The sequence below is a fragment of the Thunnus albacares genome, chromosome 14 (genome assembly GCF_914725855.1).
Source record: "Thunnus albacares chromosome 14, fThuAlb1.1, whole genome shotgun sequence".
In the NCBI taxonomy this organism is placed as follows: Eukaryota; Metazoa; Chordata; class Actinopteri; order Scombriformes; family Scombridae; genus Thunnus; species Thunnus albacares.
Genome location: NC_058119.1, coordinates 24,140,083 through 24,155,123, shown reverse-complemented (window position 1 = coordinate 24,155,123; position 15,041 = coordinate 24,140,083). Strand labels below are relative to the sequence as shown.

The 15,041-nt window shown below is 41.5% G+C and overlaps 1 protein-coding gene across 5 annotated transcripts in view; it reads right to left on the bottom strand.

Moving 5' to 3' along the window:
- The window catches only part of LOC122996823 (WD repeat containing planar cell polarity effector), an 82,643-nt gene that overhangs the window by 17,545 nt on the left and 50,057 nt on the right, over positions 1-15,041 (bottom strand). For all 5 annotated transcript variants that reach the window (XM_044372548.1, XM_044372547.1, XM_044372545.1 and 2 more), the window contains 4 exons: positions 11,575-12,178; positions 6,784-6,972; positions 5,882-6,005; positions 4,685-4,748 (listed from right to left, as the gene is read on the bottom strand). In XM_044372548.1, the coding sequence (XP_044228483.1) occupies positions 4,685-4,748; positions 5,882-6,005; positions 6,784-6,972; positions 11,575-12,178 (981 nt within the window). The remainder of the gene's footprint in view (positions 1-4,684; positions 4,749-5,881; positions 6,006-6,783; positions 6,973-11,574; positions 12,179-15,041) is intronic.

Here is a 15,041-nt window from a genome sequence, read left to right as displayed (position 1 = left end):
GTCTGAAATCTTGATGTAGTACTATTGAGGGAACAGTGAATAAATAAACAAGGGAGTGATTTCGGGCACAGCCTTCGTCTCTCTGTGTTTCCTCCGAGATGTGTTTCTACCTGTAAAACACGTAAAACATCAGACTAAAAGGCAGCTCGAGAGAGAAGCCTTTGCTCTTTGATTCTGAGAGACTGACATCAAATCCTGATGATTATTTTTGAAGTTCTCTGCTATCAAACTACATTGCGGCCCCTGCATTTAGCCAGTTATCTGCAGAAATAATAAAAAAAATACACTTAATTTCCAGTTAGTCCCAGAAATTCCAGTTCATGGGCTAAAATGTTTTAGGTTGGAATTCTCCTTTAACCTTTATTAACAAACATACAGTCAAATCAAATATTGACAAGGAGACTGGACACAAATCCACATGGGCACAAGTATGCAAACATGAAAATACATATTCACTAATTAACATAAGCATAATCCCTGGACATGAGCACATTTGCTGAACACACACACACACACTTGTTTTCTGACACACCTGTTATCCAGGAGCCTTGTGTTTGACTAACACTTCTATCAGATAGGTGTTAAGGACTTAACGTTTTAATAAGGCAAATTACTCATCTGAGCGACAACAATGAGCTTATTGCCGAAGACGTGCGATACCTCTTCCTCCTCCTCCTCCTCCAGCGCCGCCGAGCCTGGCGTCAGATAGTGGAGGAAGATAGGGGGTGAACCTAACAGACGCAGCTTGCCTTAGCTTAGTTAGCGTATCTAACAAGAAACAGTACAAGCCCTCATTGGGGAACAAAAGAGCCGTCATCAGATTCGGCTATCACACAATTTGATTTAATTAACAAGCTACATCAAGAGCCAAAGACCCAAGAAGAAGAAGAAAAAAGGGGAGGGGAAAAAAAAAACAACTTGTCCTCGGCTTGACTTGGCTGACGAATGACCTAATTGGTTACATTATCAACTCATTATCAAAGGCTAATTAGGGAGCTACAGAACAGCGCCAATTATGAAAAAAAAAAAAAAAAAATGCAAACGACTCAGTAACCCCCTACTACTACCTCTACATACACCCCCCAACCTGCACCACCGCCAAAACACCCCCCTACCAACAATTCCTCCTCCCCCTCAATTTAGCCCGACACTAAAGTGTTTCATTTTAACAAAAGGTTTCTTTTTTAGAGAAAGACTTGGAGGGCCTCCATTGTTAGCTGGGAAACAATGGGGCTTGAGGGGATGGGGGTCGGGTGATAAAGGGAGGGAGGGGGGGGCGGTATATCATGCTGGGCGTTTCCAGAAGAGGTAAAGGCACGTTATCTGTGTGTATATGTGTGTGTGTGTGTGTGTGTGTGTGTGTATTTTATCAAGTCAGTAGTGCGTTATTGAGTTCTGTGGGCAAGTTGGAAGTTAGAAAGAGTTGGGTGAGGATGGGGGTTGCCCTCATTAACCCCCTCCAACTCAACTCAATCAGCCGACCAGCAGGTTAAAGCAACAACACAACCTAATTAGAGCGAGGGACAGAGCGAGGGGTGAAATGTCAACGTCATCTTTTTCCTTTCTCTTTTTCTCTCTGTCGCTCTTTTCGGATGTGATGTGATGCCGCTCTCTTGGTCGATGAGGCAAGAAAGTGCTTGAAACTGCTTGTTGTAACTCATCGTTAACTTTGTTACAGATCTGGGATGAAAGGATTTGAAAATATCTGTTGCATCTGTCCACAAAGGGGCTCGATCACATCTTTTTTATGTTCTCTCTTACATTTGTTCTCATAAAATTAACAAGAAAAATAGTAAAATCCTACATCTGATTCATGAAGTGAGTGTATACAGCTGATTTAATTTAAAACTGTGTTTCGTTCCAGAAAATGTATTTTCAGCAAAATATTTTTTAGGTGTCAGAAGAGAAACTGAAAATCTGGAGGGATGTCGTCTGTGTGCTATCAACACTATACTTGTTTGATTTTTAAGGAGCATTAGGGCCACAGGAGGGGCACAGACAGTTCTTACACAAATGAAAACAGACGAGTAAATAAGTACCTCTAATTAGGTTTTGCAGTGTGAAGAGACACATACAAGCTCTGGATAACATCACAACAACGTCACACCTCTGGCTTCAAGGACACGTGCTGCATGTTGCAGAGATCCAAATTATTCCTGTTTTTTCCTGTGAAGAACTTGACTGAACGTTTAAGCAAATCAACAATTTGGTAATCGTGTGACACACAAAAGCATCTTGAAAACATGATAAAAATACTTAAAGTAGTTAATCTATTGGAATATTTGTCATTTTGAATTTACAAAGGTTACTTGGACTTTATTTTCTATTTCACGGTCAACAAAATATGAAAAGAATTTGAGAATATCAGTGTAGAAGTGTCTCTGAAATGCTAAATTTCAGAATTTAAAAAAAAATTAATATGTATATTACTGAAAAAAAGTGAATTTTAAGTTAAGATCACATCTATATGACCAAACATGTCATGACTGAGGCCCAGTAAGTTTAAGGATTTCACATACAGTGCATATATATGATTGTATATGTGGCTCTATGAGAATAATCACTGTAGCTGGAACATTTTTGGCCTGCTTCACCCGGGCTGAATAGCCCTGATGTGCTTGACTCCACCCATCAGTTCAGCCTCAACACTGAGAATTATTTGCAAATATGTCTCCACCTCAGTCTCCAGGATCATCTCCTGTTTCTTCCTCTCCCTCCTTACTCATCCCTTTACGCCTCCAAAGTTACAGAGCAAGACCTTGTTTCTTTTCTCTCTCGCCTTTTCTCTCCTTTTTTTTGTTGTTGCATTTGTCATATAGCTTTCCATCTACACCGCTACCCCCTCCCCTCCTCTCTGCCCCCCCCCTTCCCTGCGCTCTTTCAAGGTCCACAGACTCGACTCCACCTTTTCAATTCGGCTTCCCAGCAGCACTACTTAGTGGGGAGGGAATTGGAACCAGTGCTATCAGTGTGATTGAGGGAGCAAGAGGAGTGTGTGTGTGTGTGTGTGTGTGTGTGTGTGTATGTGTGTGTGTGTGTGTGTGTGTGTGGGTCTGTATTAATGTCGAGGGTGTTGGTGAAGCATGGAGCAAAGGGGGCCCCATGAAAAAGGGGGTCAAACACATAGAAGAGCATTTCAGCGTGGAGTGGAAGAAAGAGCGAGTTAGAGGGAAGATGAGAGGAGAGGAAAAGGCCGAGCCGAGGCCATGGAGGTTGTGAAAAGATAGGGGCCCATACTGAGATCACACCTGCTCTCTGACACGTTACACACACACACACACACACACACACACGTATGGGTTACAAGTCATGTGCAAATGAGAGCAACAAGGGTATAACAGTGAAAGAATGATTAAAATAGGTTGTACAGTACAGTACTAGTTAAGTTTTAATATGTACACTGAGATTTATCACTCAAAATGTAATAGTTCAGGTGTTTGTATAAGGCAGATATCTTCCACAGTTAGTCCTTTTTAGTAAAAATGTCTCAGTAAAAGCTGCAGTGAAAGGACAGAAGCAAAAAAGAAGGAATTTGGCACTTATAAAGACAATAACTTAGAAAGATATTGAATTGATTTTACTAATTTGCACAACTGAAGCCTCATGTTGGCTTAAAATGAACTTTTAAATACATTTTTGCACAGATGAAGGGCTGTGGATTTTGTCCCCCGTCAATTACATTGAAAGTGTATTATGAAGGGATCTATTAACAGTCAGTAACAATATCACTGGTTGTTTGAAAAATGTTGGAAGACATGTTACACGTCGCTTAGCACTGCCAACAAAATCTCACAGTTTGTGATTACTGGGGCCCAATATCTGTGGAATTTTCCAATAAAACTGAGTACATTTGGAAATTGTAAGTGAGCCGGAACACAGTGCTGCTTGATAGCCTCACTGGGTCATCAAAGTGGTTCTGGTATGGATCACTTTATGTAGGGAGGTGCTGCGATTGGCTACAAGTATACAGCTTTAACATAATTGTAAGCTTCATTGAATAAAATCTGTTTTGGTTAAATTTGTGTTCCAGTCTACCAGAGGACTTTCTATATTTTCTGTAGTCACTGAGCACCTGTGTTGCGACTGTGTTTATGTGTTTATATTGTTTGTGATTCATTTGGTGAAGTCTGATGTTTTTTAATCTTTTCAGTCTTAACAGAGTGTCGAGCTTTTCCTTCTTTACTGACTTAAAACGATTCAATAGTGGGTTTTACTGTAATGTAGGGCTGCAACTAATGATTATTTTCGTTATTGTTTAATCTTTTTATTATCTTCTTGATTAATCGATCAGTTGTTTGGTCTATAAATGTCAGAAAATGGTGAAAAATGTTGATCAGTGTTTTGCAAAGCCCAAAGCGATGTCCTCAAATGTCTTATTTTGTCCTGACCAACAGTCCACAACCCGAAGATATTTAGTTTTCTATCATAGAGGACTCAAGAAACCACAAAACATTCACATTTGAGCAGCTGGAATCAGAGAATTTGGACATTTTCTTCTTAAAAAAATATCCAAAAAGATTAATTGATTATCAAAGTTGTTGGCGGCGAATTAAATAGTTGGCAGCTAATCGATTAATCGACCAATCGTTGCAGCTCTACTATGATGTCAGCTACCTTTTTGTCATGGTTAAGTGTAACATTTCTTTCAAGAGAGCAATTTAAATGAAATTTACTTTTCACTCACCATGAACAAGTCTCTGGCGTCTAAATCTACAGCGAGGAGGAAGGCCTTCTCAAAGCGCTGGTGTCTGCGGAGAAAGAGGAGACGATTTAAGAGGAAACACGACAACATCCTGACAGACTAACAAAAGCTGAGAACAATCATCAATCTAAAAACACACACGCTTTGGATGAAAATTTGCAGATGGAAAGGTCACTTGTACGTATTTCTTCCTTATGTCTGCACACACACACAGACAGACACACACCTCCCAACTTTCCTTTCCACACACACACACACACACACACACACCTCTGCATAGAAAACTGTCAATAATTGAACTGAGAGTAGCGAGCCCTCTTCCTATTATCCAGAATTAAAGCTGGGAGAGAGAGAGAGAGAAAGAGCTGCGTCTCCCAGTACAAAACACCTCAACTTTTTTCCTGTCTAGAGCCAACATGAAACAAACAAACACAAGCAGAGAGAGGAGGTGTGTGTGGGGGGGAGAAGAGAGAGGGGAGGAGGAGGGGGGGGCTTCCTTCATTTGATGTTGATGGAGAGAAAAAGAATGCAGGTAGGTGATAAGAGAGGAGAGGAGGAGGGATGCCAAACAACGCTCCAGCTCTGCTACAGAGAAAGAGAGAGAAAGAGAGAGAGAGAGAGAGAGGGAATGGGAGGTAATTGCAGGATGGAGAGCAGTAAGCAGCAGTGTGTGGGAACAACAGGGTCTATTTCAGTCAAACAGGCATTTCAAAAGGCTCTCATGGCAGAAGGGAATATGAAACAACAGTCTAAACAGGTGCATGTGTGGTGCTTTGCCTTATGAATGACTCAAAGCTGCATCCGTGCGTGCGTGCGATGACATTCAAAAGCTATTTCCTTTTTAGAATTTTTAAAATAGCAATAGTGAGCGGCAAATAAGCGGTATTAAATTGTCTCTTCAATGGATGTCATTTTCTGAAAGACATTTTTGGACTGTATTTCTTATTCTGATTCTGCACCCTGCATAGTGTTTTAATAATAACTGAATACAGTCCTCTGTTAATGCCTTAAAAAGGAGTCAAATCTCACATCAGCAGCTTTAAATCAGTGATCAGACATCTTATCATAACACATGTGGTTTAATTGTTTGATTTACATTTTAATTACTCATTATTATTATTATTGGGAACATACGTTCAATGTATGAATTTAAATGAATTAAGCTACAGGACACATTACCTGAGGAGGTGGTGAAAAAAGCGGCGGGCGTACTTTAGGATCGCCTCCTTGTACTCTAGTATCACTGTGTCAGACAGAGGGGCAGGTGGGGCGTAAAACACACCCAGTGCTGCTTCTAGTTGGGCTTCAGACAGAATAGAAACACTCACAATGAATTAATCAATAAAGAAAAGAAAAAAGAAATAATATCCATGAGGGTCATGTGAGATGTGTGTCAGCAAACAATTTTACCAAGCAGTGAAAGACAGCAATCTAACATGTTTTATATTATCAGTTTTCTGTTATAAAACATAATAATGTGCCAACAGTGCAGCTTTAAAGTCCTCCTCCACTCAAAAATGTGTTTTCCTTCTTGTTCCTACAGTTGAATGTTTGAGCTTCACTGTACATAATGATGTATGTTAAGAGTTTGACACTAGAAGGCTGTTTTCACATTCATCTGCTGAAGGAGGAAAGTTTCTCTTTACTCATTGAAAATCTGATTTAAAGGGGCCTACGAGCAGGATTTGTAACATCACAAATAGTTTGGAGCCAATCCTGATCCGATATTCAATTTACACAAGTTTGATGTGGAAACTTAAAGCCTCTGGTGCACAAACACTGAGACTTTTCAGTAAACTAAGATGCATCTTGTATCCAGCAGTTAAACCTTTGTAATTATTTATATTTTCAAATGTACAGATTGTAATATTTTTAATGAGGAAAAATGAGTATCTAAGGATTTTAACAAGATTTAACTTTTTTTGTGGAAAAACCATATCAGACACAAATTATTATTCAAAGTATTTTATATACATCTTAAAACATGCCTGGAGGGGATCTTTCAATTTACATAAATATCTGTAAAACTAAACCCCCTGATCTGCTGTCTTTAACATAGCCTAAAGTGTTTTAAAACCCACCTTCTCTCTCTGCGTTCAGCTCCAGCCTCAGCAGGTGGTTGGTGACTGAGCTCAGGCCTCGGAAGCACTCGTCTCCCATGGTGCTCCAGTCCATGGCCTCCAGGATGCCCAGCGCCTCTCTGACCTGACCACAACGTAGCCACTGCTGCAGAAGCTCCCCTGGACCCATCTGGCCCCCCGTCACAGCCCCTGTCACATTTAGTTTACAAATGAATAAACTGCATTTAATGATGACACAGGATAAATGCACCAGGATCTCATTCATCTCCATGGCAGATATAATGTTTAGTTTGATTAAATTAATATTTATACTACATATGAAGGCCTCCTGTCAGGATGTATCACAAGGTTTAGATGATAAAATATAAACAATAAAATATGCAAAAATGCAGCTGGTTAAACAACATTTCATATTTTCCTTCACCGCTGTGGGAAATCTGTATTCAGGGGTGAGGTAAGGGTAACGTTTTGGCACTTGCAGTGTGTTACTTAAGTTAAGTAAGTGTCCAGTGGATCGGTCTAAACTCGCAGCACTAGATTGTTCAGACTGGCATTGACTTGTCAATCAATTAGCTGGGAAGTCTGTTTAATCCCTGGTGTGTATATGTGTGTGTGTGTGTGTGTGTGTGTGTGTGTGTGAATGCAAATTAAAAACAAGATTCACCATCAGCGAACCGCCATCTGTTTATATACATCTGATAAATACTGATAAAAATATTGAGCTTACGTTATGTTCTCTTAAGTTCAAATGATTTGCCTAAATTTTATTCAAATCAGACTGTCTGGTGACTTAAGTTTGTTTGTTTTTTTTGTGATGAGTGATGATGAGAGGGACGCTGCAATTGATTATGTCTTTTGACCAGAGGTGATATTGATTATGCTTTTGTTAGTGAGTGTGTGTGTGTGTGTGTGTGTGTGTGTGTGTGTGTGTGTGTGTGTGTGTGTGAGCAGATTAGGACTCTGCTGAATAATGGAAGGACAAGGTTTTGTACTCTTACTGGCAGTAGAGGTGTCTCATTCTGTTTGTATATAAGGGCAAAGGTGTGCCTGTGTGTGCCTGTGTGTGTGTGTGTGTGTGTGTGTGTGTGTGTGTGTGTGTGTGTGGCTTTATACAAAGACTGCACACACGGGAAGTGAAGGTGTTGAATGCCAAGGGTGATTATGGTCCATTGTGACTTGATCACGATGGTACACAGTACAACAGTAGGAGGAATTGTTGCAGACTTGTTTGGGGAAAGGCCCGATGTGCATGCGAGTGCTGGAGCAACACGGGAGCGCCGTACTTAAGTGTGTGCTGCAATGAATGGAGCGTGTGCCAACTGAAACGGAAACTTCCTTTAATGCAACTTCATCAAATAAGAACTCTGAAAGTGCCACGTTAAGACATTTTTCACATTCATGCGACAAGCAGGATTATGTTACAATGTCGTTAGGCTTATATAGCCATTTAACCAAATTTGGACAGTTCTAATAACTCCTGTCCTTAAATCTTTACACTGGCTTCCTGTTATTTAAAGAATAGATTTTAATGTACTGCTGCTAGTTTATAAATCGCTGTACAATGTCAACAAGATTATAAACCCGGCAGGGCCCTTAGATCCTTAGGAAGTAGTCAACTTGTTGTACCTCGACTCAGAACTAAAACAGGGTGAAGCGGCTTTTAGCTGCGATGCTGCACACAGATAGAAACACCTTCCTGATGATCTTAAATGTGCACCAACTCTAAGCACTTTCAAATCTAACTTAAAAACTGAGCTGTTCTCCTGAGTCTTTGACTGATTGGTTTCTGCACTTTTATTTTCCTTTGTTGCATCAGCAACTTACTACAATTAAAACTAGTTTTAATTATCCTGTATTTATCTCTGTTCTTAACTTTTTAATTGGCATATTAATGTGTTTGTGTATGTTGTTTCTCTTTTTTTAAAAAATGTTTTTAATGCATTATGTTAAGCACCTTGAATTGCTCTTGTGCATGAAATATGCCACAGTTCTGGACAGTGTTGGTGATCACCAACAGCGGCACCGTCAATGGACCAGGCTGCAGGAAGTCAAAGTCACCACTGACTCATTGTCTAATTAATTGAAGAAGTTGTGTGTGTACGTCTGTGTGTGTGTGTGTGTGTGTGTGTGTGTGTGTGTGTGTGTGTGTGTGTGTGTGTGTGTATGTGTGTGTGTGTGTGTGTGTGTGGGTGGGTGTACAAGCAATTAAAATGACAAGCTGGCAATTAGCAAGCCCCCAAATCCCCTAAAGAGTGGGCTAATGTGGCTAATACATCAGCTGAGCGTTGAGCGGTTTGTGTGTGTCTATGTTTATGTGTGAGTGTGTGTATGTTTGTGTGTAGGGGTCCTTGAGTTGGGTGTGAACGCCTGCTCCGAGCTAACTCTGATGCAGAAACAATGGATCCTTGTCAATTCTCTCCCACACCCGTCTACGCTAACCTATTTGACCAGCTCAGTTTGGCGTCACTGTGTCACACAGTACACAAAACAACACTGAGCACTAAGTTCAGCAGCAGCATGACAAACAGCCACAAAGAAAGAGTACTCACACTGTGCATTATCAACATGACAAATAGACTTCACAGAGACAAAACTTAACTGTGCTACAACTGACACTGAATTCAATTGCAAAGATATTAATGATTATCTGAAGCTCAGCATTTAAGTCTTCTAAAATATTAAAATATCAGCAATTAAAAGTGTTATTATATTGTCCAGAATCAATAAGTAGACCACAGTGTCTTATTTAGAAATTAAAATGTCTTAAAGTTACAAATGAAAGGAGTCCTTTGTAATCTAGTCAAAACGCTGGTGTTGTATTAGTAAATTTTAAGAATACTAATAGGTTTAAACTCAAATCGTTGCCCTGGGTAGGCTTGGCTTGATAAAAGCGCTTTACAAATGAGCTCTGTCTCCAAATTAGCAAGAACAACCTTGTGCAGTGGAGGAGAGAGCCCACCTTTATGTTATCTCGATGGCTGCTGACTAATTTTCTGCTTTAAGAAGTAACCAAAATAAATGTCAAATAAAGACATGGTCTCGCTCTTTGAACACTAGTTGTACACTCAGTTATGTAATTGAACTTTATACATCAATAATATTTCACTAAATTCCCATCCTCATGAAAAATGACTCTATTTTCTTGCGCCGTGCAGCACATTTCCTGGTCTGCACTTCCACAGCCTGTACCGGTGCAGGCCCAGCCGCGGCTAACGTGTGCCCAGATGAGATAACTCGGTACAGGCAGGGGGGTGGGGGTGAGGGGGCACCAGGGAGGGCTGCCTCCTATGGAAAAAAGAGAACTTGGAGCTTGGCCAAGTCTTTCTTCCTCGCCGCCTCCCGACTCACTCCTTCTGTCATGTAGCGGGCCTTATGAAACAAGTCAATACAGAGAAGGAGCGCAAGCAAACAAACAAATGAGTTGGAGTGTGTGTGTGTGTGTGCGCATAGAAGCACAGAAATAGAAGAATACACACACGTGTGTGTGAGGGGGGGGAAGAATTATCATGGAGAAAAGACGTGCAGTGACTTTCTTCATCAAAACCTTGGCAGACGATCAGAGGAGGGGAAGCTATTGTTGGAAGACACCCTCCCCTTTCCCTGTGCACACAGGCAAATGCAGTTGAATACACACAGCCAAACACACACCCTCAAACACACACACAAACTCAAATACACACAATCTCCTACCTACCTCCCTCCACCCCCACACTCCTGCTTTCAAACTTCAGCAAGAGAGCTGCGTGCCACTGTCACATCTTCTTTCCAAAGTCACAATTAAAGACGCTGGATGTGTGTACGAGTGAGTGTGTATAGCGCCGTATGAGTGTGTATGTTAGTGTATGCGCGTGTGTTAGAGGGGTGAGGTGGCTGCTTCGGAAAAAATTTTGATTGGCAAACTTTATCTGGGGGCCCCGAGGGACTGCGCAGCCACTGTAAACGATTTATCGGAAAAATGCATCCCAGAATGCACCTGGGGGGCTCTTGCCCCAGGGCGATTATTGAATGACCTCTGAGAGCGTGACTCCTGCTAACCTTCCCGCCCGTCAACAAATTAACTTCCCTCGGCAGTGAAGAGGTACTAGGACGACCCGTTCAGCAGCCATATTTACACAGCGGAGTTCAGATACAGTGTCAGATCCAAAACAGAGGGAGAGCTTCTGAAGGGAGGAGGGCACCTTCATTAGGAGGAGGTGATTGTGATGGTGTGGAGGGTTATTAAATTATTTTCTATTGAGAGAAAGTGCATCGGATAGGGAAATAAATTTTAAGGCTGGTTATTTGTAGTAGTGTAGTTTGAAACAGTTCTTACTGTTGCTGATTGAGACCTTTGAAGTGATGTTAAATCAATGCAACAGTTTGCTCAATATACTGAGATATTTAACTTACTGAGTTTTGTTCATGGCTAAATGTGGAGTAGTGCTGAAATTATTAGGTGTTTCATCAGGTGATTGAAAGAAAATTAACAACATTTTTTATAATTAATACGATTTGCTGCTTTTCTCTGTGGTATAATTGCATATCGTTGAGTTTTGGTTCGTTGGTTATACAAAACAAGCAATTTTTAAGACATCATCTTGGTCTAAAGGCTTTTTATTGACTTAACAATTTACCAATCGATCAAAAAAATCATCTGATTGTCCAATAAAGGGCATAATTATTAGTTTGCAGCACCAACGTAGAGTTTTGGTTTCCATTCTGTACACTTTCCAACTTCCTAAATTTTTTGCATTACATTTATTTTTAGTAATTTGTTCTTCAAATGGCATTTTGGGATCTTATTTTACTTACCTAGTCGGAATCTCAAGGCTGCTAGTGGTCCCCCATGAAAGGCCAGCATCAGTGTATCTGTCCCCTCTGGGCCTCCTTCCAGGCCTGTCCCCCACTGTAGTCCCTCCAGGCCTCCAGAGCAGCGCAGGTGCTCAGCTAGTTTTAGCGTGGCGGCCGAAGCAACCTCTTCCGCTACCAGTGCCATTCTTACAGGTGCCAAGCCCACATCAAAGCACATCAGCTCCCCGTGCCCTCCCCCTACCATGACCACGGCCCCAGCAGGATGCCAGGCGAGGAGGGTGGCTGGCACAGGGCAAGAGGCCAGTAGAGAGACCCCCCGTCGCTGGTCGTACAAGACCAGGGAGGAGTCGCTTAAGCCCAGGAGGAGTGTGGTCTCACAGGGGTGACGTGAGCAGGAAACAGGATGGGAAGGCAGCGGGATTCGGGTGACAGACAGACGGTGCATGCGCCCTCGTGCGCATTCGTACACACAAGCGTCAGCCCAGGGCCCCTCTGTGGATCCTTGGGGTCCAGCGGGTAGCTCCACTGTTAGCAGCTGGTAGGGCTGGAGCCGGCTGAAGCAGCAGTCCAGAGGATTGCTTTCAGTCCGGATGGAGCTTAGGACCTGGCAGAGGGAGTAAAGGTAAAGAGAGAGAGAGTATTAATTAAATAAAACTAAATAGTTCAACTGATGCACACTTGATCATCTTCTCATCTGATCTAACAATTCACAATAATATATCCTGTATAAATTAAATTGTTAACATTTATTTATTCAAAGCAATTTATTCTAACTCTGAGGCATTTACTCTTTTAGTAGTTTAGTTTTGAAAACATCCTCTGAATGAGCTTTAAAGGACGGGTTCACAATTTTTCAAGTCTGTCATAAAACAATAGACCCGTCCTTTAAATCCTGTCGATTACTCCACTAATTGCAAGCTGAAGTTAGAGACTCAGCTTTGTAAAAACTTGTTGAATACATTAAGCAGCTTCAGATATTTTACTTTTTAGTTCTCATAGTTTTTAGAAACTTCAGTTCAGAAACTACAGTGCACTGAATGTGCTAAAGATCTTGATTTAGAGGCTGATGTCTTCTTTTAGTATTTTGAACCAGTAGACATAGAATAAACCTATAAATTATCCAAGAGGCCATGTTGAAAAATATATGTTAGTTTTAAACTTTCAATTGTGAGTTAACATTTTAATTTACTTCCTGCAATTCCACCCACTTCACTATGTGTTACAAGAGAAAATTATCTTGCAGACAAGTCTACCACACTTAGATGTTGTACATGTTCAATTCTGTCTGCATCTGTCTTTGGTTCAAATATTCCCATTAGCACTGGAGTGGTTAGAGGGATGGTGCACTTGGTAAAACAGGATACAACACCACTTAGAAATTAAGATTGAGCCAGACTGAGAAGACTGAGCCAGTATCCCCTAAATTGTTCAGCGTCTGTTGTCTATTTTGGGATTGGAAGCGACTGACTTGTGGCAGTACTGTTAATGAACTAACCCGTTTTAAAATAAAAGAGGGATAAGAAAAGAGAAAGAAAGAGAACATGTGAGAGAAAGACAGGGACAGAAAAATGAGTCATACCATGGCAGCAGCCCCAAACCGCCTAGAGACGGAAGAAATAGAGCCTTCCACTTTGCTCATAAACATCCGACTGTCAATCAAGACAGCTAATGATAAGCGCTCCATTTTAACTCAAGGTCAACAACATCTTCTCCCTTAGCATGCCACGGCTTGGCACTCAGCACCCAGTGATAAACAACCTCCTGTTTACCTGTGTGAGGAGCCAAAAGCTCAATACTAGACATGGTCTGAATGACAAGAAACAAGCCTTTTTCTATATAAAGAGGATGATACAGGAAGAAAAGCTTGGAATTATTTGACCAATGGTCACATCCAGAATTTATATTATTCACACCTGGATCACAACCAGTTGGTGGGAGTGGGCACAATGGCCCCGCTAAGCAAGCGAGCATTGACACTGAGGGAGATAGGCCGTGTCACCGGTGGTACTGTCGATAAAACACCCACAAGGAACCAGGAACAGTAGGTGGATGACAGGAGACAACAGCTTGTACTAAACAGCAGCCCAACAGTTCCATAGTCACTAACAGAGCTTTTCAGGAGGGATTTCACCTTACCAAAGCCTCTATCAGAGCCCTGCATTGACCGTGGCAGCTTTGGCTAAATGAGCCCATTTCTTTTCGCCGTGTAGACAGAAAGAGGGATCGGCTGCCTGCCTGCCTTTCCTTTCCTTTCGCAAAGCTGCCCGGCCCAATTTTTTGGCAGGCATTGCCAAAAAGGGACTTAGAGGGAGGAAGGGAGTTTATTTTGCCTGCCCATGGTCTACAGCAGGAGAGAAGCAGATGACTGTCCTCCTGAAAGCTTTTTTTTTTTTTTTTTTTTGCTCTCCATAATCCCCCAGAGCTAGCTCCTGCTGCTCCCCAGGGGGTGGGTGCTGTGTGTGTGTGTGTGTGTGTGTTTATTTGAGGCAGCAGGCAATGCATGTAAGGGGTGGGGTATCCTTGGAAGGGTGCGGTTTTCTGGATAGCTACATTTCTGCTTGGACAAAGTGACAAATGCATTTTATAAACTTGCACACAAACACATAGCAGGCGAGGGACCATAGTCCACAGAATGCTGTCACAGGAATCACAAGACCTACTTCAATTCCACAAACCCTGACCCCCCAACCACATCTCATCCTCTCAGCTTTTCATCCTCTGCCCAACTTGCTAGTGCCCGCTGTGCCAGCATGCCACCATGGCACCATCGGGGATGAGGTGCAGCTGATTCAGCTCTGCTTCCCCTGACAGGTGAACCCCTATGGAAAGGAGGAGGGGGCAGTGTCAGCTAAAGCTCAGAGGCAAAGAGCGAATTCTGCATGGACTGGTTCAAACACCTGCGACAGCCGGTGCTTCCTCTAGTTGGGGCTCAAGAATAATCTCTGTTTTGTCTTATGTCTATTTTTACATGAACTACATAACACAACAAACATGTATGACGTGGGATAGTGTTATCCCCTTAATAAAAACGTAAAAATAGAATCAGTTTAATGATATTTGGGTTATTTTCACCCAGCTTTACAGTCAATAAAAAGGGATTTCCCTGCTAGACAGCTCCATGCAGTAAGTAATGGGCCTCAAACGTCAATGCATTGATTTGTCATTTCCTCAATGTTACTTGGATGTTTGAAGATACAGTATATTATACAGTGGAGTTATAGCTAGATTGACAGTCCATTGATTGACAAGAAAATCCTTAAAAACATAATCATTATTTCAGAAATCATATCTCAGACTCACACAAAATGTATAAAGTATATTACTCCAGTCGCAGCCTCATTGTGCTGGCTTCCAGGACATTTTCAGTTTAAGATACTTTTCTTTAAAGGATATTATATCTTGTATATTTAAACCCAATATTAAGAACCTACACTCCATCTACATGATTTGTCTCCTAACTTTACAAA